This window comes from Miniopterus natalensis, chromosome 1, assembly GCF_054644295.1.
Source record: "Miniopterus natalensis isolate mMinNat1 chromosome 1, mMinNat1.hap1, whole genome shotgun sequence".
NCBI lineage: Eukaryota > Metazoa > Chordata > Mammalia > Chiroptera > Miniopteridae > Miniopterus > Miniopterus natalensis.
This window is the reverse complement of record NC_142081.1, coordinates 179,947,976-179,971,267: the sequence shown is the minus strand read 5'-3', so window position 1 is coordinate 179,971,267 and position 23,292 is coordinate 179,947,976. Positions and strand designations below refer to the sequence as shown.

The following is a 23,292-nucleotide window of genomic DNA, read 5'->3' as shown; positions in this document are numbered from 1 at the left end:
AACCTCAGCTAACAAATCACTAACCTAGGAGATTATATTCAAATAAGCAATCTTACTGTTTGCTTCTTAAAGTCTTAAAAAGAATTAAATGAAACCATTCCAAGATTTCAACATTAGATATAGAATAAATCTATTACAAAGATGCAAAAAAGTAATTCTTGACTTCAAGATAAAGTTAAATCATTCTTTGTCAAATTATCCCTATGTACAATCATCCTCTCAAATCATGAAAAATCAAGTTTTGTGACTCATTTCCCAAAACTGATCATTATCTCGATCATAAGACATTAAAAAAATGCCTTAATTGAATTCCTAAAAAAAGTAATGACAATAATAAAGGGAGAAAAGAGTCATGTTCACTATTGGAGAGACTAAAGGGAAAAATATATATGTATTTTATATATATAAATATATATATTTTTAATGTTTATAGAGTAGAAAATACAGTTATTACACCTGCTAAAAATTTATGCTCTGGTCCCTACAACAAAGATCAAATGAAACCACCAGCTTATGGGAGAGGGTTTGGAAATCCAGCATAAATTTAAAATAAGTTTAAAGTCCTTCATGTTATCACTCTGATACCATGTCATGTACCATTTCACAGCATTCTGATAAACATAAACTGTGGCTTGCTCTGCTGCCTTGTCTTCTCATTGTCTAGATATAGCAGCCAGAGACAAGAGCAAAGGCAGGGTCCCACAAACCTGGGTTCACACTGCACTACCACCCTCCTCTCTAAACTCATTTCATTTTTCACATTAAGATGTTAACAGTACACAAATTCTTAGAAGGGTATTTATATTACCTATAAAATAATGCTGTATCACCTATAATTATGATGACAAATATCCCAAAAACCAAAGCAAATTCTAAAGGTTTAATTTTAGGAAAGTATATACACAACAGGTTAAAATATATATATACCAAAGACATACTCACACATGCACACACATCCCCTGCACATGCCCACTTCTACGTTACCTCTCCAACTGCACTACAAGAGAACACCCACCTGACAGACCAGAGAGGCCGTGGTTGTTTTGCCAACACCTGGAGGGCCTGAGAGCAATGCTGCTTTAAAACTAGAGCCATCGTCCTTGCCAGCAAATTTACCAAACTTTGCTACTAGGAAGAAAGAAGTTCCAAAGTGTTACCTATGTTAACTAATAGAAATTCACGATTAATTGTGCATGAACTTAGCATAGAGAGCAGTCCTCCAGTTTAGTTCTAAATTTGCAGGATATTTTCTACAAAGTATAAACAATAGTTTCCATAGCACTTAGTAAAATTCTACTCCCCAGATCACCTCCACCCAAAATAAAAAACTAAAACTCATTAACTTTAAAACTCTGATTTGAAACAGTACTTTTACAATCTCCTTTGTACAAAAGCACGGGTCATGAAGCAAACTACCTGGGCTCCAAGCCTAACTCCACCTATCCTTAACTCCACCACTCACCAGCTGGGAGAACTTCAGAAGTGACTTATCCCCTCTGGCCTGTTGCCTTCTTTATAAAATTAGGGTAATGATAGTAACGTGTCTGGTCAGGATATTGAAGGGATGAATGTGCCCAAGCACAGAGCCTGGCATGTCTCAATAAATGTTAACAAGCATAATCGGTTTATGTGTTCACAAAAAAAAAAAAAAAAAAATTGAAGATGTTGTGTCTTCCACTACCTTGAACAGCTCTACAGAGTTCTTCCTCCCCTTAGGACATGGGTGCCTGGCACATACAGGGTGCTCACACATACATACACAATGACCAAGAGACTTAAATCTACTGCAGGCATGGAAAAAGGGACTATAGTTCACCTGAAGCCTTCAAGTCTTCTTCAGGCACACAAAGCACTTATCCCCCTTTTAGGGTAGATTTTATGTGGTTTTGGAAAGAGAGAGTCAAATTTAACCATGTATCATTACAATTATATTATCTGTTCTAAATAAAATAAACTGGCATCCTCGGCGAATGTCTACTGACCACACACGTTAAAAACCCATTCACCACTTTGATGATGACTTTACTGTGATGCTCACGAAACTTTGCCTTCTTATTTCTTACATAATATCCTCCAGGGCTGCAGCTGAAGCTCCATACACTACTAACATTTGTGATCTGAAACCTCAGCTCCAACAATATTTTGGACATTAAATGTATATTGTGGGTGTTTATATTACATACAAACACATGGTGAACAAGCACAGAAACTAGAGCAGCTCAGGACTATCAGGACTATCAAAAGCAAGCACACTACCGGGTTTTTAGGCTGCCTAATCTATAACTGTGCCTCAAGTTTCTATTCGCACCCTTCCCCCAAGTCTCCTTAGCACTCCAAGGAGTCTCACTCTCATATACCTTCAGATCTTGGTACATGTACTCTTTCCCACCCAACACCCTCCCCTCACCCCTTCACCTAGCTAACTCCTACTTGGTTTCCAAGTCTTAGCTTAGATATATACCCCTTTCTCCAGGAATAGGAGCACACACATCCCCATCCCTGACCAAACACTTCCTTCCCCTTAACACCCTATACTTACCCTTATAACAGTATTTAGCACATTACATTTTAATTGCTGGTTCATATATGTCTCCCCTACTGACTGTGAGCTCCTTGAGAGGGACTGTGTTTTGTTCACAACAGCACCTCTGGAGTCTAGGACAGCACCTGGGCTCAGAGCAGGCTCTCAATAAATGCTTGCTGAGAGGTGAATGAACCAACTATTAGACTTCCTCACATATGTGCAACTGAGCAATTACATGGTGACAGACACACACACAAATGAATGAAGCTGTAAAATCACCGTGTTTCCTATCTTCAGATGGACTCTTGTGCCAGTTTTGGAGCCAGCGTAGGAGTTTGTTGGCACAGCTCTGGTCACCTTGCTGTCCAATTATGGTCTTGAGCGAGGTTGGCTTATATTTATCTACCCAGAGTAAATTTGCCACTTTGTTTTCACTGCTGTCATCAGCCAAATTCCTAGCCCGGCTGTCACCATTTGTCTCCTCGGCCACCTGCTCCTTGAAGTCCAGGCCTCTCTGAAACACACTTGTTTCCTTTTTTATTGACGTCAAAGAGCCGTCCTTTCTGGGAGTCCGTTGGTACTTTTTGGATTCTGATTCTTTCCTGGTTGGACTAATTTTTCTTTTTCCTTGGTGATTTTTTTGGGGTGTTCTCTGCAATTTGGACTTTTCTTTATTCATCTTAAAAATTGGGAAAGTGGAAAAAAGAAACCTGGTGAGATAAAGAATTTCTATCCCACTAAATATACTCCAGAATACAATCTGAGGTATTCAAATAAGCTACCTAAGCTGGATTTGGCTTTTCACAGTGGACCCTGCTGTTTGTGGAAATCACCACCTTCCAAACTTTATAAAAATTAACAACAAACACAGTGAAAGGCACCCAAATGCAATTTTTAAAATTGAGAACACTTTTTTTTAAATAATCCAGTATCAGTTTGAAGAAACAGGATAAAGGTTTAAGAGATTTTTGTTTGTTTCCTAACCAGTTAAAAGTTAATGCCCCCAAGCAGTTTGCTAAGTGAAATAAGTCAGAGAAAGACAAGTGCTGTATGATCTCAGTTATATGTGGAATCTAATGAACAAAATACCAAACAAAATAGAAACAGAACCATAGATAGAGAACAGACTGAAAGCTGTCAGAGGGGATGGGGGTTGCGGGGCTAAATGAAAAAGGTGAAGGAATTAAGGACAAAAAAAAGACACAGACAACAGCATAGTGATTACCAGAGGGAAACGGGGTGGGGGCGGTGAAGAGAGTATAAGGGAGATAAATGATGATGGAAGGAGACGACTTGGGGTGGTGAACACACAATGCAATATACAGATGATGTATTACAGAATTGTGTAACTGAAATGTATATAATTTTATTAACCAATGTCACCTCAATAAATTCGGTAACAAAATAAAAAGCTCTAGTCAGGTGGCTCAGCTGTTTGGAGCATCATCCCATTAACCAAAAGGTTGCAGGTTCAATTCCCGATCAGGGCACATACCTAGATTTCGGGTTCGATCCTTGATCAGGGCACATACAGGAGGCAACCAATGGATGGTTCTCTCTCTCCTCCTCCTCCTTCTCTCTCTGGAAATCAATGAAAACATGTCCTCAGGTGAGGATAAATAAATAAAATAAAAATTTTAAAAGTTAATGCCTCCAAATAACTGTATCTGGTGTCAGGTGTGTGCAAGACTTACTTGGGGAATCGCTTTGTAAGTTATATAAATGTCTAACCACACTATACCATACCCCAGAAATTAATATTATATTAGAATAAAAAATTTTAAAGTTAATAACTATACAAACATTCACAGCATTACTATATTATATACATATATTATTTTATATTATACCTGAAAAATAAAAATAACCCAAATGTCCACCAACTGATGAACATATAAACAAAATGTGGTATATCCACACAATGGAATATTAATCACCAATGAAAAGGAGTGCAGTAATGGTTCAGTGTAGGTGAACCTTGAAAACATAATGTTACGTGAAAGAAACCAGACACAAAGAACCACATACTGCATGATTCTTTTAAATGAAATGGCTAGAATAGGCAAATCCAGACACAGAAAGTAGCATGGTGGTTGCCAGGGGGTGGATATGAGGATGACTGCAAATGGATACAGGGTTTCTTTAGGAAGTGATGAAAATGTTCTGGAATTAAGATTGTGGTGACAAATGCACACTTCTGTGAATATACTAAAACCACTGATTTATATACTTTAAAAGGGTGTGGTCTGTGAATAATATCCAAATAATAAATTTTGTGGAGTAAATAATAAAAAAGAAAAAATGTAGTGACTCTTTAGTGGATGTTAAAATTAGTGGGTGAATGTTTGAGGAAAAACAAGGTATCAGCATAGTCCTAAAGTATTTCCCCAATACACTTATCAATTACAAAGGGGAAATAGTCACTTTGCTAGTAGAGAAACCCAGAAGTCATTGACTTAACCAAAATCAAGATTATCATCAATAATAGATATCACACCTCATGTATGTCTGATAAAATGCACTGTGAAGGACACAGTATCACTTCTGAGTATTCTTGCTCAAAATGTATAACCTCAAGTTAATCATAAGAAAACATCAAAGAAATCCAAATTTTTTGTAGAATGGCTCCTCCAGGAATGACAAAAGAACTGTCATAGACAGGAGGAGACTAAGACACAACTACTAAACGAACTGTGGGATCCTGGAACAGAAAAAAGACAACAGAGGGGAAAGTGAAGTTTGAATAACATGTGTAGCTTAGTTAGCAGTACAGTGCCAATGTTAATTTCCTGGTTTTGATTAACTGTGCTATGGTTATGTAAGTTAATATTAGGGAACATTAGGTGAAGGGCCAATACAAATCATTTCCCAAGATTTTCTAACTGGAAAAAATGGCAGACCACCTTGCCACTTGGGTAACAGAACTGGGGACATTAAACTTAGGCTACTGGTACCCCTGTTCCTGCACTTGGAAAAGACCTGTATATATGGGAACGAACAAGGCTAACACTAGAAGCAGAGACAGAAACTGAAAGGGCCCTGAAAGCACTATAGTCTCCAGATCCAGGAACCCTACACCAGACCCACCCTACCCACAGTTTAGTTATGTGAGCCAACACTTTTCCCTCTTTTGCTAAAGCTAATACAGGCTGGGTTCCTATCGCAACTGAAAAAGTCCTAATAAGAGTTTTAATTAAAAATGAATGTATCGGCCCTAGCCAGATAGGCTCCGTGGTTAGAGTGTCAGCCGCAAACTGAAGGGTCCTGGGTTCAACTCCAGCCAAGGGCATGTACCTTGGTTGCAGGCTTGATCCCCGGCCCTGGTTGGGGAGCGTGCGGGAGGCAACCAATCGATGTGTCTCTCTCACATCGATGTTTCTATCTCTCTCTCCCTTCCACTCTCTCTGAAAAGCAATAGAAAAAAATATATCCTTAAGTGAGGATTAAAAAAAATTAAATGTATCATACTGGTACCAATACTATATCTTTTAAAGAACTCTAAAGCAATAACCTCTGCACAAAGTCACTATAAGAATATGGAAAATACGGAAAGTTTAGTAAGTAGATATGGTAAGTGCAATACACTGTGCTCTCTCCCTCTTCATATTCCTTTAAAAAAGGTAAGAAAATGCATCAAAGACGACATCCTGAAGCAGAGTCCACCTTCTCAAAAAGAAATATGGTAGGTTCATTTGCAGTAGAAGTTAAATCTTTTAGCCAACAGGCCTGTAGTCACCCAAGAAATGTCTATGAAACAGGAAAGCTGCTACAAACCAACTTAAATCATGTTCGTTTTATACAAACCTCAGCTTCAATTGCTATTTCATATTTGGACTTCTTGCCTGGCATAGTTCGAATCAGATCCAATAGGCCATCTTCATCAATAATTTTTGTCCCCAGGGCTGCTGCCTAGTGATTAAAAATGCAAACCATTAAAAACCTTTATTCTAACCATTACTTTCTGTTTAAAAATTAAATAAGAGAGAGATTCTAGGGCCTCTTAATAGGTGAAAAGCCACATTTGTAAATTAGATCATACTGGAATTATTTTTTTTAACCATATTCATGAAAAAGTACCATTAAAAAGAAAGAAAATGGCAGATACCGCCCTATGAATAAGTTGGTACCTGAGGTGTCACATGGCCATTTTTCTGTATTGCTTTACCCTAAAAAGGCGAAGTCACTAGGGCCTAAGTCCAGCTCTTTAATCCCCTCCCCCAGGATCTGCTCGTCTGGCAGACATTTTCCTCCCCTTTCTTCCTTACTAACAGAGCTCCAGTGTGTCCATCTCCAAATGATAAATTATGATTGGTCTAAGGCAATCAGAAAAGTCCTCATCTTCCCAACCTTGTTTATAGCACTTAATGACCATGTGACAGCTCTGGTCAATAAAATCTAAGTAGAATTTACAAGAGGAGTTTCTGAGAAAACTCTTGTAAGGCCAGTCACAGCTAGTACAACATCTTGCTCCCTCTTTTCTGCCTTGAATGTGGACTTGACTGCCTAGAGCTATAGCCATCTTGTAACACAAGGTAACATGCACACGATGTCTAAAGTTAACAAAATAAGGACGAAAGAGTTAAAAAATGGAACTAGCCTGACTACATTACTGAGCTACTGAACCATGCCCAGCAACTGCCTACCTCTGGAATTCTTGTTATGTAAGGAAATAAGCAGCTATTTGTTTTAACCAAGATTAGTAGAGTATTCTGTTACTTGGAGATAAACATAATCCTACTTCCAGAATTCCAATAAAAAAATGAAGTGGCATATATAAGAATACTTAGGACTAAAAAGAAAAGAAAAGAACTGCATTTGTTTCTATCTTCAAAAAAAGATTTAAATTAGAATACTACACTAAAAAAGTCAAGTAAACAGGAACTGTGCTTCAATTGGAAAACCAAAATCCTGGGACCAAAGCCAACGCTTCACGGAGGAAAAATAAAAGAGGGAAGAAATTACTTTTCCATTTTTTCCTTCTCTTAACTCTGTGAAAAGGGCATTACTACAAATGGTCGTATCAAGAGCCTGCCAAAACGAGCAGCTGTTTCACTGTGCTGAGAACACAACAGCACCCACCTTATCACTCTTAGACTGCCCACTATCACGACCCATGACAAGGTAGTTTGTTTTCTTGCTGACATTTCCGGTTACTTTTCCTCCATAACGTTCAATTAGAGACTTGGCTTCATCTCTTTCAATGGACTCCAGCACTCCTGTGATTACAAATATAAGGCCTTCCAAGCAATTGTCAGCTCCCTAAAAACCAAAATGTTCAAGCAGAGAGGAAATTACATGGTAGCTTTCCAAAGAAATATTTGGCATCAAAACTGCAAGAAGTTGATTTTTCTCATTTGACATCATAAATAATCTCAGCATGGAAAAATTTGCTGGAAATTTACAGCAAATAAGCAGAACTTGAAATTAAATTCTGAGAAATTCTTATGTAGGCTAACATTTAACAAACTTATAAAACCAGCAATGAAGAAATACATTCAATACAGTTAGCAAAACTTATTAACATTAGCCAGTCATACTATTTTCATTATTATGTTTAATATTTAAACTACTAGTGAAGTTGTATAACTTTAAGTAAACAACTAGATGCAATCCACCTACAGAAACCCTTGCTATTAAGAAAGAAAAGCTTCAATTTTGAAAAGCTAAACAAGTTTGAGCTTGTGCACGTCTCTCTGGCTGTTTATCCTATGATAGTAAATCTAACACCCTATACATAACTTAAGGCAAGATCGTATTATCTCTTGGTTGGAAAGATCACTTGATAATATAAAAGACACTGGCCAAAGCGAGCTGGACGAAGGAAACATTTAATCTTAATTGGAACTGTGTATAGTTATAGAAATTTTTTATTTATTTTTGCATTGGTTCAGTAAAAAGATCTAACCAAGCAAAATGAAAATTATGTATCCCAAGTTACTTATTACTCTTTGAATAAAGAATTGAACACAGACTTAAAACAAGTTTGAAAAGAAGCCAAACAAAATCAAAAGACTAGCACAATACAAGTTCAATCCTTTACCATCCAGGTGAAGAATCTTTTGCAGGGGGGCGGCGGGGAATATATCTGAATCGATCGGGAAAGAAAAGGTTTGACTAACAATATCTCAAGGTCCCTTCAAGCCCTATGATTCTATGATTAAAATTATCTTGTGAGCACAAGTACTTAAATACTTCTCAACAAATTCAAAACAACCTTATGAAACTTGACATGCAAGCCCCTATCCCACACCCCAATCACCTATCTATTACCCATTGTGGTCCTGAGTATCTTTTTACCTATCCAATCTCAGCACTTCCAGCCTCCCTACCAAACTCTTCCACTCCAGGGCTCTGACTGCAGGACCAGCAAACCACCCAGTATCTTCAACCTCTTCTCCAACTTTGCCCTGGTCTTCACTGAAACCTGACTATCCCCTAAGGACACCACTTTGCCTAAAGTTCTCTCATGCAGAGGCTTTCATACATTTTGTACAAGAGGAAAGACTGGCACATATACCACAATTATAAGTAAATAGTAATTTAGTTAAGGTCTCTTTCCCGAGTTAGACCATAAGTCTCATGAAGGCAAAGAGTCCTGTAACTGCTGAGTGCCTCAAAGCCCAGCCCTACTGGGGCTACTTATAGTTCAAGGAAAATGTTTCTAAGTAACAAGCAGTGACTCATAATGGGAATAAACACCTCTAATTAGTAACTATGGTGACTATGGTTTTTCTGTTAATTTTAATTATCAATTCTCTGCTGCTGTAAACATAGTGAATACATACAATGACCTACTGGCCAGGGGCCCTGACAGGGCGCCATGCCTTCGCAGCTCTCTTACCTTTGGTATTTCTTTGGAGCCCAGAGCTTTGGGACCTTCTCGATTTAAGTAACTTCGATAAGCTTGATAATTACTGCGTCTCTTTTCAGAATCTTCAGGACTTACAGACTTTAAGGATAAAGAAAGAAAATTGAACAAAGTCATGCAAAATTAATGTAAAATTAAAAATACGTATTAATAAATAAACTTCAAGTCACTTGTGTATTTGGTCCTGATATTAACACTTTTAGCTACATAAGTACTCCCCAATTTACACATGCCTGGCTAATAAACATCCCTGTGCTAGTCCTTGTCAAACCTTTCCACTCTCTCTAAATGCAAACATCTCAGGGCAGATGAGGTACCTCAGTCAAGCTGCCAGCCCCAAGCAAAAAAATCAAAAAGTATTTTATTGTAAAGATATAACAAGGGAACTTTAAACTTCTACTTCACAATATATCCATGTAAACTTGATCATACAAGAAGATACCCTACATTTATCCTATGGCTTTGCCCTCCCCTAAAACCACCTAAATGGCTCTATTACCCTGGGGATGTAAACACTACAGTCTGAGAATTAATAGCTTCACAGAAACAGTTGGCTCAAACAAGGTGCAAGCTTTACTCCAAAAAGCAGACACATTCTACACGCCACCGCTCTCCCTTCTAGGCTTAATCTCTCCTATTCTGTTTCAGGGGATCTTACATTGGGTATGTCTTAGAAAATCCTGGGGAAATTTTTCAAACTATATATCCCTAGACCCACTCCAAGTTTCTAATTCAGATATATGGCATACAGCTAGGGCGTGTGTATCTGTAGGAAAAACAACCTAGATAATTCTGATTCAAAAACCACTACAAAAGGTCGCTGTTGTTTTTTCTATTTCCTATTTTACACATTATTTTTAACTTGTAACCCACCTCAAATACCCCTGAGAGTAGACAAAATATTACTTCAGTACAAATAATTGATTTAATCAACAAAATAAGTAAGCTGCTTTGGTTCTAAGTTAAATAAGCCACTACAGGTTGGTTATAGACCCTAACTCTATGTTTTAACAGTCGTTCTCAACTGTTGGTGTGCATACGTATCATCTGAGAAGCTTATTAAAATACACCTGCCCAGACCACAGGCCCTGGGAAATCATATTTTTAACAAGCTTCATAGGAGAGCCTAATGCATCCCAACAATGGGAAAATTTTTTCTTTATAACAGTAATTCTACGAAAAAGATAACAGTGAATTAAAACACCTTATAAAATAACTCTGAAATACACCCAATTTAAAAGTCAAAATTATTTGACCACGACGGACTGAATTTATTAAACAGACATTCCCAAAACTGCTTAGGTAAAAATTCTCTGAGTCATTTCTTTCCAACTTTGAAAAATAAAGTGAAGAGGGACAATATCACTCAAAGATTTCCTCTCCTTTAATAAAAATAGACAAGCCTCTGTAACTGAACATGTTTAGAGTGCCTGAAGAAAACATTCGCCCACCAGATAAGCATTCAGTAAAGAAAAATCTGATAGCAAAAGTTCATTGTTCCCTTAAGTGTATTTATGAGCACTGACCACAAACAAAAGCATCTTGAAATCATCACCATTTCACTGTTCTGCATTAAACAATGATGACAATGAGCAGTTAAAACAGACAATATTCTACTTTTAATTCTAAGTGCTTAGAAAGCTTGAGGAACTGTAGTTTCTCATTATGAATCTAAGGTAGTTCCAAATTGGAGATGAAAACACAGAAACTCTTGAAAATCATTTTGCACCATTTCACTGTTTCTTCCTTTGAAAATGATTTCAGTATCTCAACATCGTTATACAAGAGCAAAAAAGAGTACATTCAGGGCAAATATAAATAATTATTATTTTAATAATAGCAAAAATTTAAATAGCACTTATATTCCAGGCATTGTTCTAAGTGGTTTTACATATTAACTCATTACTATCCCTATTTTACGAATGAGGAAACCAAAGCAGAGAGAGGGCAAGTAGCCAGACCAAGGTCACACATCTGCTCAGAAGCAGTGCTACAATCTGAACTGGCTCCAGACTCCATATCAGAGCCACCATGTTATACTGCTTTTTTTTGGCCTCAGAAGTCCTAAGTTCAAAGCTGGCTCTGTCACCTACCAGTTGAATAATCTATAAAAGTTACTTAAATGCTTTCAGCCTATTTACTAGTCTTTAAAAGTTGAATAATAAAGCCCTGACTGCTGTAGCTCAGTTGGTTGGAGGTTCGATTCCCATGGCATATACCTAGGTTGTGGGTTCAATCCCCAGATGGGGAACATACAGGAGGAAACCAATTGATGTATATCTCTCACATCAATGTCTCTCCCTCTAAAAATCAATTTAAAAGTTGAATAAAAACAAGTATCTCACAGAGTTGTTAAGAAGATTACATGAGATGCCATATGTTTTAGTGCAATATCTTATACACAATAACACTCAATAAATACTGGCCAATTTAACTTTATTAGTAACCTATGACCTGCAACAGCATCTAAATAAGATGGTACCTTAAAAGTCCTGTAACGACTTATAAAGTTAGAAAACTTAAAAATAATCAAACCCAGATCAACACATAGCCCCAACACGATACTCTTTTAGAAAATTCTACCTCTTTTTTAGCAGGAGAACTTTTGGTTTTCTTAGGACTTTTTGTCTCTCCTTGCAATTCAATGGCATTTTCTTTTCTTTTCAAGAACAAAGGCTCTGTTTCTTTAGAAGAGCTCTCTTCTTTTTTTTTCAAAAGTGTCAGCTTAGAACTAGCTTTAGGAGATGATGTTACTCCTATTTTGTGAGTTGATGACTTGGAATGTTGCTGAGATTCTTTTGAACTTCCACATTTAGTTTGTTTCCTAGGACTGAAGTTCTTTCTTTCATCCAGAAATTGGTCTGTTTTTACTAGGAAAACAGAAAAGATTATGACTGTTATTTTTGGAAAATGATACCCAATAACAAGATTATTTTTTCATTTTTCTACTGAGTAATCTTAGTAGCACATAATGTCATCAGTGATTTCATAATGTTTACATTAAGATTTTAGTTAAACAGCAAACTTTTAAAAATTAAACATTTGAATATTACTTCTTTGTATAACAAGTTCAAATTAAGGGATCTGTTTTTAAATACAAATTACTCATTAATAAAAATAATATGGTAAACGACACCTAAGAACATGGACTTTATTCCACAGATATCCTTCAATGATCTGAAATTTACCTTAAGAAAACTTATGGGCTAGAATATGTCACATAAAAACTCTGTAATATAGTCTGAAAGCTGCAAATCCTGGCATTTCAAGACTAAAAGTTACTATATGAACAGATTTACTTATAGGATTAAGACCACCTATAGTAGCAGAAGGTTAGATATCAGGACCACTAAAAAATAAAATCTTTGGACAATCAGCAGGGGAGCTTCAGATGACCTGAACAACAGTCAGTCAACTCTGAGCTTGAAACATCTCGTTCTTTATCTTCATATATTGAAGTCCATGTATTGCACTACACTTGGAAATTAACATGCAGTCAAGAGCTATAAAACCTTTCTCACAACGATCATAGGGCAGACAGGCATTCTGCACCAGCTAATACCTAAATAGCTTTCAAAGTATCTAAGTAGAACATGTTCCAATATTGCTGTGAAATAATGTCTACTTAACAATATAAAGCAGTTATTACAAGGTTACCATAAATTTTCTTCAATAAAGATAAATGTTCCAACTTATGTTTTTTCTGCAAGTATTACCTTTATAAGGATATTTATGTTTTTCTGCTTTACTTAAATTGGCTTGAATAGATGAAAACATTTTTCTCTCTTCTGGGTCCTTTAGAGCCTATGAAAATTTTAAGAGCATCAAATATGACAAAAAACAGGAAAACTATTACCACAAAATACGTTGTTAAAACTGACAGAAGTTTTTAAGTTTTAATCTTAAGATTAAGGGCCATTTTCCAAAGCAGCAGGACAATGAAATAAATTTTCATTCATTCATCCCAAATTTCTGGGGCAAATGAAGCATGTTTTATTACTTTTAATTTTACAGATGTGAGAAAGCAGATGAAAAGGATATAAAAAATACATTCTATAAAAAATTATCCCAGTTCTTCCCAAGTTGCGAGTCTGGAAATGAAAGCCTTATTTCTGCTTCTTTCACCTCAGTTCTCAAATTGTTAGCATTATGAGGTTAAAAACTAAAATACAAACCCAAAAGAATAAATTAAAAACAATCTAAAGCTCAAAAGAGAACAAAAATATCCATTCTCTCTCCACTGCTCCCTCAGAATCCCCTTTACAAAGAGGTCACAAATTGGAGTGTGTGACACGTTTTTGTTTTTTTAATAAACAGAATTTGAACACCTTTAGATGTACTGAGTAAGGCTTTTCAAATGAAGAAGTCCTCACTCCCCACTAGTGTCTCATATCTGGCTGCTATAAAATCTTTTTAAATGTCAGATATTGATACTGACAATATTAACAGAATGGGATTCAAAATAAATAAGTCTAATTTTCTAATGATTAAGTACTTAAAAAAAAAAAAATCTTGATGCTTTTAAAGATGTTCAAAATTACACTCATCATTTGAGGCTATCCTAATACAGATCTTAAAGTTAATTAGAAATGGCAAAATTGTGCTTCCCAAAATGACAGTAAATATGACAGTTACTAAATGTTAGGCTCCACAGGAATCTTTGTAAGCATTATTCTCTGGGTAAGTACATAAGAACCCCTTTGTGACAGACCCCTTTGTAAGCAAAAGTTGCAATTCGTTGTTTTGTGAAGCAGGGTTCTGGTTGGTTTTGGCTCTATCAACCTTCCTTTGGGAAGCATAAGTTTCTCAATGAGCTCCCCCAAAAACATTTTTATAAATTAAAACAATTTAGCTTCTTTCTAGAAGAGATGCTCATGGCTGTATCTCCAGAGCTTAGAATACACAGGCATAAAAGAGAACACTGATCTGTATTGCACACTCGAAGTGCAAACAGCCCTGTAAAAACACCACCTTTTTGTTCTTAGGTTCTTCATCCAGCATGGCTAACGTTCTGGCAAACTCTTCATCTTCATGCAGTTGTCTCTCCAGCTGTAAAAAGTGTCAACAGAGTGAGCTTTTTTTCTTTTTGTAAATTAAAGTTTTTAAATGTTTGATTCATGATACATAGAAGAAACTGGAAAACATTTTCCAAAAAGTAACTATGACATTTTTCCATTTAATATTAATAGTTTAGTGTCACAGGTTTGTTTCACTAAGTCATATTAGATTTCAGAACAAATATATCTAGTTTTGCAGGTATGATAAACTGAGTATATTTTTAAAGCCATATTTCTCACTTAAAGAGTTTGAGATCTACAGTTTTTTCTTAATGGTCCTAATGCAACACTGACAGACCTCTTATTTCAATTTACTATGAACTCTAGAAAAAGCTCTGAAAAGAATCTCATCCTAATAGGAAAACAATAGTCTGGAGGGCACAAAAAAGAGTGAATTAAGAAGTCAAGAGAATTATATATTTTCTTTACAAACATATACACAAATATAACTATCACTTATATCATCAAACTCCTATTTTCAAATACTAATTCAAATGTATCTGTTCTGACTTTTGAAAATTTAAGTATTCATATCAGAAGTTTTCCTAACATGGTAATGTTAGCACACATTCTTACTTTCAGCAAAATGGAGCTCTTCCAGAAAAGAATGTGTAGCAGTGGAATACATTTCTCATTAGAAACTAAATGGTTTTATGCCCCCCGATAAAATGGTCTAATATTGAACAAAGGCATTCCTATATTATTCAAACAAATGAAAAAAAAAAAATCAAAATCCACCCAATCCGAAAAAGGCTTGGAAACTGGCGTAAGTCTGATGAGAACACAGTAACCAAGCCTTCTATTGTCAATAAATGAACTAACTCAAGCTACACAGAACTACAAGCCAGAGAAATGCAATATATTCTGTTGTCTAGTATTTCCTTACCTCAACTGAACTACACATCTAATTGCTAAAAAGAATATGAAAATCTTCACCATAAAAAGGTCCTTCAAACTCTAAACCTCCAGTGGCCCTGCAAGAATGTATGGTTGAGTATCGACCTATAAACCAGGAGATCAAAGTCTGATTCCCAGTCAAGGCACATGCCCAGGTTGTGGGCTCAATACCCAGTAGGGGATGTGCAAGAGGCAGCCGATCGATGTTTCTCTCTCATCGATGTTTCTCTCTCTCTATCCCTCTCCCTTCCTCCCTCTCTAAAAATCAATAAAAACATATTTTAAAATACACACACACACACACACACACATATATGAGCTGGGACACTTGCTCCCAACACTAAGATTGCCGCCCACCACATATATACAGACCATGTGCAGGAAGGCAGCAAGAAATACTGAACTTTGAAGCTGGACTTGGGCAACTTCTCCTGGGGCCCTGAGTGTTGTGCATGCAAACAAAGGATTATTGCCACTGTCTACAATGCACCAACAACAAACTGGCCCACACCAAGAACTAGTAAAGAACTGCATCGTGCTCACTGACAGCACACCATACCAACAGTGGCATGAGTCCCACTATGCACTGTCCCTAGGCTGCAAGAAAAGGGCCAAGGTGACTCCTGAGGAGGAAGAGATTTTAAACAAAAATAATCAAAGAAAATGCAGATAAAAATGATGAAAGGAAAAATAATGCCACAATCAGCAATCTTCTAGAGGAGCAGTTACAGCAGGGCAAGCTTCTTGTGTCCATCCTTCAAGATCAGGCCAACATGGCCGAGCAGATGGTTATGTGCTGGAGGGCAAGGAGCTGGAGTTCTAGCTGAGGAAAATCAAAGCCCAGAAAGGCAAATAAATGCTCTTTCCTACTATCTTAGCTCATGTGATAAAAGGTGCTTATTCTAGCCTGGCCGGGCGTGGCTCAGCGGTTGAGCATCGACCTAGGATCCCAGGCAATCAAGGTTCGATTCCGGGTCAGGGCACATGCCCGGGTTGTGGGCTTGATCAATGACTCTCTCATCTTTGATGTTTCTATTTCTCCCTCTCCTTTCCTCTCTCTGAAATCAATAAAGATTTTTAAAAAAAAAAGTGCTTATTCTAAAAAAAAAAAAAGAAACTCTCCCTTTTTCTTCATAGCATGACAAAAATTTTAATTGCATTATCCATTAACACCTGGAACTGTGCCATGCACTCAGTAAGTGCTCAACAAATACTTATTGAATGAATACGTAGTTTACAGCTCAAGAGAGCACTCTGAATTGGAAAACAGATTTAGGGATCATCAGCATATCCATACTCATTAAAGCCACAGGAGAGGATAAGATCACCCACAGTGAAAAGAGATATGACCACATTAAATTAATTTAACTCTACTAAAGGAGACTTCCATTTAATGAAATTTAATAATAAATCTCTAAATAATTATCCTCTGCTCTTATCATTTATTTTATATAAATTTGTGTTTTTGGTTTTTTTTAATTTATTTTTGTTTAAAATATTACAGATGTCCCTTTTTCTCCCCAATGACCCATTCCACCCTGTTCTATCCCCCTCCCCAGTCCCTCTCCCCACCATGGTCTGTGTCCTTGGGTTGTGCATATATACACATACAAATTCTTTGGTTACTCTCTCCCCCTCCACCCACCCGCCCTCCTCCATCCCTCTGACATTCGTCAGTCTGATCTATGCTTCCATGTCATTGAATCTATTCTGTTCATCAGTTTATTTTTATGTATTAGGTTTTAACTTACTTTACACATAACTCTTACAGTGAGAATCCAAAATTAGCCTAAAATAACCTTGACTGTTCGTCTGAGTGGACTAAACAACAAGTCAGAACATCAAGTTGTTAATGACAGCTAAACAGAATGGCAATACCTCTGCATCTTCATCAAGCTGCAATTGCTTGGCAATGGCTTCATCATTTAATCTGGAATCATCTGCATTTTTTGAAGGCTGTGTTTCAAAGAAAATCAAGCAACATCAGCATAAAATTTAAGTTTAAAATGAGGTGCTTTTTCTCAACTGTAGCTGATTAAATACACCAGAGAGAGTTAAGTGCTTCAGTAATGAAACAGTCTCAGTGCACACCAGCCAGAAAGTCATGTTCATGACTACTTAGTGACTACATCCAATTTCCTAATGAGCAAACATTCTACAGAGATGGTTCCTGCTTAATTCTACTGAAATGTTCAAGAAAAGTAACCCCCCACCAAAAAAAAAACAAAAAACTACTTGTAAACTAATGTCTTGGTTTGAGTAGTAGTCAAACCAGTATGTGAGAAGGATTACATGGTCCTATGGAGGCACTAATGAAATCAACACACACACACCATTTGGTAGGTTTTAACTCAGGGGGCTACTTTCATAATAATTTATCTGTATTTCTGCTTCCTAAATTTCCAGAAAATGTGAATCCAACATCAGCCAAAGTAGAGAATGTCAAAAGTGTAGCATATTTATAAGTTATGTATTTATAACCTCATTTGGGAACAAATTTATTGTCCAGTTTTGTCTAGCTGAGGTCAATAGTAAAATGAGTTTGCATTCTAAGTATTTAAGTTCTAAGAATTATAATTTTTTCCTACAATTTAAATGATCTTTCCCACTTTCAACTATAAAAAATTAAATAGTCTAACTTTCTCATCCTCTAAAATGGTGGCAATACATTTTGTCCATAAGCATAGGAAAATTATTTTCATCAATAAAATATGTAGACCTATTATAACATCCAAATTTCTCCTCTTATTAACAGCAAATGAACACTCTTGAACATTCCTGAACATTCTTGCTTGCATGTAGAGCACTTACCTCTTCTCTTTTGCTTGCCACCATCTTCTTATCTGATCTTTGGACACTTCCTGTTCCAAAATAATCAAGCACTGATGTAGGGGTAAGTTTTATTGGCGATAAAGGCTTATTCTTGGTCTTAGTGTTTTCTTCATTCTTTTTCATGTTTGATGCTCCAAGATGACTATTTGTGGATCCTCCATTCTCTTTTGATTTAGAGGCTGCTTTCTTACACATAAAGTCATCTTCTTCATCTTAAATGGAATATGACCAAACATTGTTTGATAAAACATCAATTCCAATTATATCAAGGAATCACTTAGACTAGCTTTGTTTCTTTGGTTTAGTGATTCACAAGAGAAAACACCTTTTGCTTTGGCCTAATAACAAATCCAATAAAATAAAAATCTAAAAGGTAATCATGAAGACCAGGTCACTTCATAAGTTGGTGTGTAGGTGACATATGAGTGGGTCTTACTTTCTCTCAAGTACTCCCTCACTCAACCACAAGCATCTGCTAAGGGCCTATGTACCTGGTGTGCTATTTCTAGGTAGCAGCCATCTCAAACATGAAAGTACCTAGGATAATGTAAAAATCAAAAAGGATTTAGCCTTATTTTCTAATTTTAAAAATTAGAAAATAAGGCTAAATCCTTTTTGATTTTTACAAAAGTAAAAGTCTTACAGGTTTCTGATTACTACATGTAGAAAAGGAATTCACCATTTAAAAAGAGCATACTAGACATCTCTTAAAGATGCCCATACAGTTCCCTACAAGTTCACTTTCCTAAAACTTAAACCTCACCCCACTCCACCCCACCCTCCAAAGGCCTCCAACAAACATTCTTAACCTGCAACCAAAAGATTTAATTAAAGCACTGTTTTACTCATCTTCAATTATAGTCAGTCTACCTTCAAGCTTAATTAAAAATCATTCATACCCCTAGATATAGAGAGCAGGTTGATGGTTGTCAAAGGGAAGGGTGATAAGGAGATGGAAATTTTTTTATAAAACTGGAAATCTCAAAAAAAATCCAGAATTCCTGCAAAAATCACTAACATTCTACTTCCACTACACCCAGCCATAAGCAATGACAGAAAACTCCAGAACTGAGTGGACCCAGTCAACTACTGTGTTTTCCTGTTATAGTTCTTCCTTAATCACTCAAGAACTTCCTTGCAATCTAAAATATTATATCTGTCCTTAAGAACTAATTCAGACATTATCAATCACTGCTATGTGGTACAGCCTCAGAAAGTGAAACAATAGTAGTATAGATATTTGCAATCCGTAGCATAACCCTTTCTCCAGCAATCTTGTAAATATTTGCAGGTAATAGACTAGCACGAAATTTAGTGAGATCAGGAGTTTCTAAGAACATCAGATTTAAAAGATTGTTGGCAAAGGTGTAGGGATATGGGACCAACACATATGTGACAGTGACAGTGGTAAATCTGTAAAAATCTTTATGAGGACGATCTTGCAATACAGGGTGTAGAAAAAGAAGGTTTAAGTTGTGAGTAAGCGAAACAGAGTTTATTCTTCTATTATTACTTATTAATTATTGTATTATTTTCCATACAAATAACTGTAAACCTACTTTTTCCCCACCTTGTATGTACCAAAACCTTACATATGCATACGTATCAACTAGATATAGTGATTCCACTTCTACGATTTAGTAAAAATAAATAAACAAACAAGTACACAAAGATATAGGTACAAAATGCTTATCACAGCATTGGTTCATTCAAAAGTATGGAAAACAGAGTACAATAGGGCAAGAAAAGGTGAAGGGAAAACTAAGGGACTAGCAATTTAGACAAAAAAAGAGAGCCTCAAATACAACAGGGGCACTGGAGGCAGAGGTAAGTTTATATTGTTTATAAAATGGGAAAACAAACAACCCAAATATCTAGTAATCTGTTCAATCAAGTAATGGAATTCTATGCAGCAATAGAAAATTATAATGCATATTCATATTTACTGACATAAAGATATTCTATGTTTAAGTGACAAAGGCAGGTAACATAAAGGATATTAAGTTATACATTTATATCTATCTATCCATTTAGATATACTTTTAAATTCACATTCAAAGATCTGAAAAAGTAAAATGTTAATTTTTATCTCTAGATAGGGGATTATGAGTGATTTTTCATTTTTTTCTTCCAATCTTTATCTGTATATTACACTTTTCTTTTTCACCTCCATCTAATATTTTACAACAAAATGGCTACCTTCTAGAAACTCCCTGACTCCTTAGCTTTCTGAGACAGTAAAGACCTGGCTTTGGTATCTCCCTCCTCTTTTCTTTGCTTACTTCTTCATCGGCATCTCTGCTTCCTCTGTCACTAGAATCAGAGACTGCACAGTACCTTTTTATCTAATTACTATCAATAATAGTTATCACTGAGCTACATGCCACATTCTTTATAATGCATATCTTTAGTCAACTAGTTCTACCTCATATTCAATACATGGACCCACGTTTTTCACTTTCCTTAAGTTCATAGTAATTCTTTAGCATAGTAATTCTTGGAGATAATCATAGTAATTCTTGGAGTAATTCTTGGAGATAACAAATATTTATAAACAAATATATTCATCACACTATTAAGAACATGAAAAATGTAAGCAACTGAAATAATCAAAACCTGGGAAATGCTACATAAATTGTGGTCTAGCCATATAATGGATTCATGCAGTCATTAAAAATTAAGCCCAAATTTCAAAGCTCAAATAAAACCTTATGAAAACAGCAAAACTAAGTTGGCAAAAAAACTAAAAACTCATCACTTTGTTCTGTTAGGATAGTCTTAACACTATAACTATAAATGTTACCCCTAAAAGGGGAGTCTCTTTTCATGAGCCTTCTCTACTAGAGATCTTTTTACAATAGTGGAGGGTAACAGAGCCACTCTCTAAATTTTTGGTTTAGAATACATGTTAAACTTAATGATGTTTTCAAGCTATAGATCCAGAAAACATATGATACCTAAACACAGACACAATTTTACAAACATTTTCTTGATTTCTGAGTGAAAATATAATCACATGTGGATCTTCAAGGAAAAACTATGAAAGTGTTCTGCATGAAATTTCAAGCATGTACTTTCATTGTACTAAGCAAAAATTGTATACATGGCCCCCTTTTATCTGCTAACCACAAAATAAATAGCCCTCCAGCCCCTTGGAAAGTAGGAGCAATTCTAATGAAATACAGTTATGAAGAGAAAAAAAGAAGACTGACTTGCTTGATGTGACACTTACTTTAGTGTCCCGTGATTTGTGCATTTCCCCATACTCCTTACAGTGATAGGACTAACGGGAAAAGTAAATTCATAATCCTAAGCATAGATATTTCTTATAAATATAGAAGATTTCATTAAGGTGAATATAGAAACAGAAATACAGTGCTCTCTAAAACCACAGGTATATCTGAAAGCATTCTGTCACCTTGCCTTGATAAAACTAGAAAACCCGAAAAAAGCAGCAGTTCTGTTACTATAGTATGACTTCTGAACTAGCTGTCTTAAAACTACTTTAGCCCTTCATATTGAAAAGGCCACACCAATACATTATAGAGAAAGAAGGCAGAAGCAGCCAAGGATTAGAACAATGCAATTAGCTGCCTGCAAAAGGCAGTAATTTAGCAGGTGTTTCTGTGACCATCCTCATGTTAAATATTTTACAACCCTACACAATGTGTAGAGATTAATGTTCCAAATAAAGTTATGGTTGTCTTTCTTTTTCAACATTTGTTCTTATTTTCTAATGAGCCTAAATTTGTTCCTGCCTTGTCAGAAGCCAAAGGCAAAATGTGTTCTCTTCTTCCCAGAAACGTGCAATAAAACAATGAAAAATAAATCTAAGTCCAATTTCTGACATCTAGTTGAAAATCACGGGCAATTGAACAGTCAGAATCTCCCTCTAGGCTATCTGTCTCCTTATAAACACACCATTTATTTTTATTTATATACAGCATAACTGCAAATGTGGTAACAATCACCAAGTAAAACTGACATTATCCAACATACAGCAGAGGAACTGCCTGGGAGAGAAGATTGCTTTGCCACTCTGAGTTAGATATGTTTATTTATTTAAAAGGATAACAAATAAAAGAGAAAATACTGTGCAGGTCCATAAAAAAAATCTATTTACAAGCCAAGGAATAAACAATCTAATTTTGGAGTTCATACTGCTGAGAGTTTAGCATTCTGATTTTCTTCAGTCTGGAACACACAAAAAACAAATTAATAGAGACCATGCTAGAAAGATCTGGTTATAGAGATTAAAAATAATTTATTTAGCAAAAAGTCAAAACCTAAAAAGGGAATCTAAGCCTTTTTCTATAAAGTTCCTTTTCAATACCCCTTGAGTCAAAAGAAACCTAAATTGTCATTCTGGTTGTGGAAGAAAAGAAAGATTCATGCATGTGCCAAGTCTTCAATAAATATCTGTTAATTAAATGGACGGAAGTGAAACAAAATATACCATTTCTGCACTATTTTTGTGATGAATCAGATATCCTATATTTCAAGATGCGGGAGAGCTCCCCATAAGAAATAATTATGTAGCTCAAAATGTCAATAATGCAAGAAACTATGAAGGAAATTAAGAATGACGTAGTAGAAATTAAAAAAAAAAACACTGGAAGTAATGAACAGCAGATTAAGGGAAGCTTAGGATTGGATCAGCAAATTAGAAGACAGGGTAGAAAAAAATCACTCAACTGGAGAACCAAACAGAAAAAACAATTAAAAAACAGGAGGACGGTTTAAGGGAACTGTGGGACAACATGAAACGTAACAATTTTGGCATCACAGAAGTGCCAGAAGAGGTAGAAAGTAAGCAAGGGTTAGAGAAACTGTTTGAGGAAAAAATGGCAGAAAACTTCCCTAACCTGGTCAAGGAAAAAGTCATACAAGTTCAGGGGGCACAGAGAGTCCCAAGCAAGAAGAATCCAAAGAGGCCCACACCCAGACACATCATAATTAAAATGCCAAAACTTCAAGACAAAGAGAGAATCTTAAAGACAGCAAGAGAAAAGTAAGCTGTTACCTACAAAGGAGCTCCCATAAGGCTGTCAGCTAATTTCTCATCAGAAACTCTACAGGCCAGAAGGAATGGCATGAAGTATTCAAGGAAATGA

At 36.0% G+C, this 23,292-nt stretch overlaps 1 protein-coding gene across 1 annotated transcript in view; it reads right to left on the bottom strand.

Annotated features, from left to right (window-relative positions):
- Positions 1-23,292, bottom strand: part of RFC1 (replication factor C subunit 1) — a 62,746-nt gene that overhangs the window by 13,750 nt on the left and 25,704 nt on the right. The window contains exons 6-15 of the mRNA XM_016206499.2: positions 18,158-18,390; positions 17,225-17,302; positions 14,364-14,441; positions 13,109-13,196; positions 11,976-12,262; positions 9,366-9,473; positions 7,604-7,783; positions 6,329-6,433; positions 2,804-3,203; positions 1,016-1,128 (exon numbers count right to left, since the gene is read on the bottom strand). Of these exons, the coding sequence (XP_016061985.2) occupies positions 1,016-1,128; positions 2,804-3,203; positions 6,329-6,433; positions 7,604-7,783; positions 9,366-9,473; positions 11,976-12,262; positions 13,109-13,196; positions 14,364-14,441; positions 17,225-17,302; positions 18,158-18,390 (1,670 nt within the window). The remainder of the gene's footprint in view (positions 1-1,015; positions 1,129-2,803; positions 3,204-6,328; positions 6,434-7,603; positions 7,784-9,365; positions 9,474-11,975; positions 12,263-13,108; positions 13,197-14,363; positions 14,442-17,224; positions 17,303-18,157; positions 18,391-23,292) is intronic.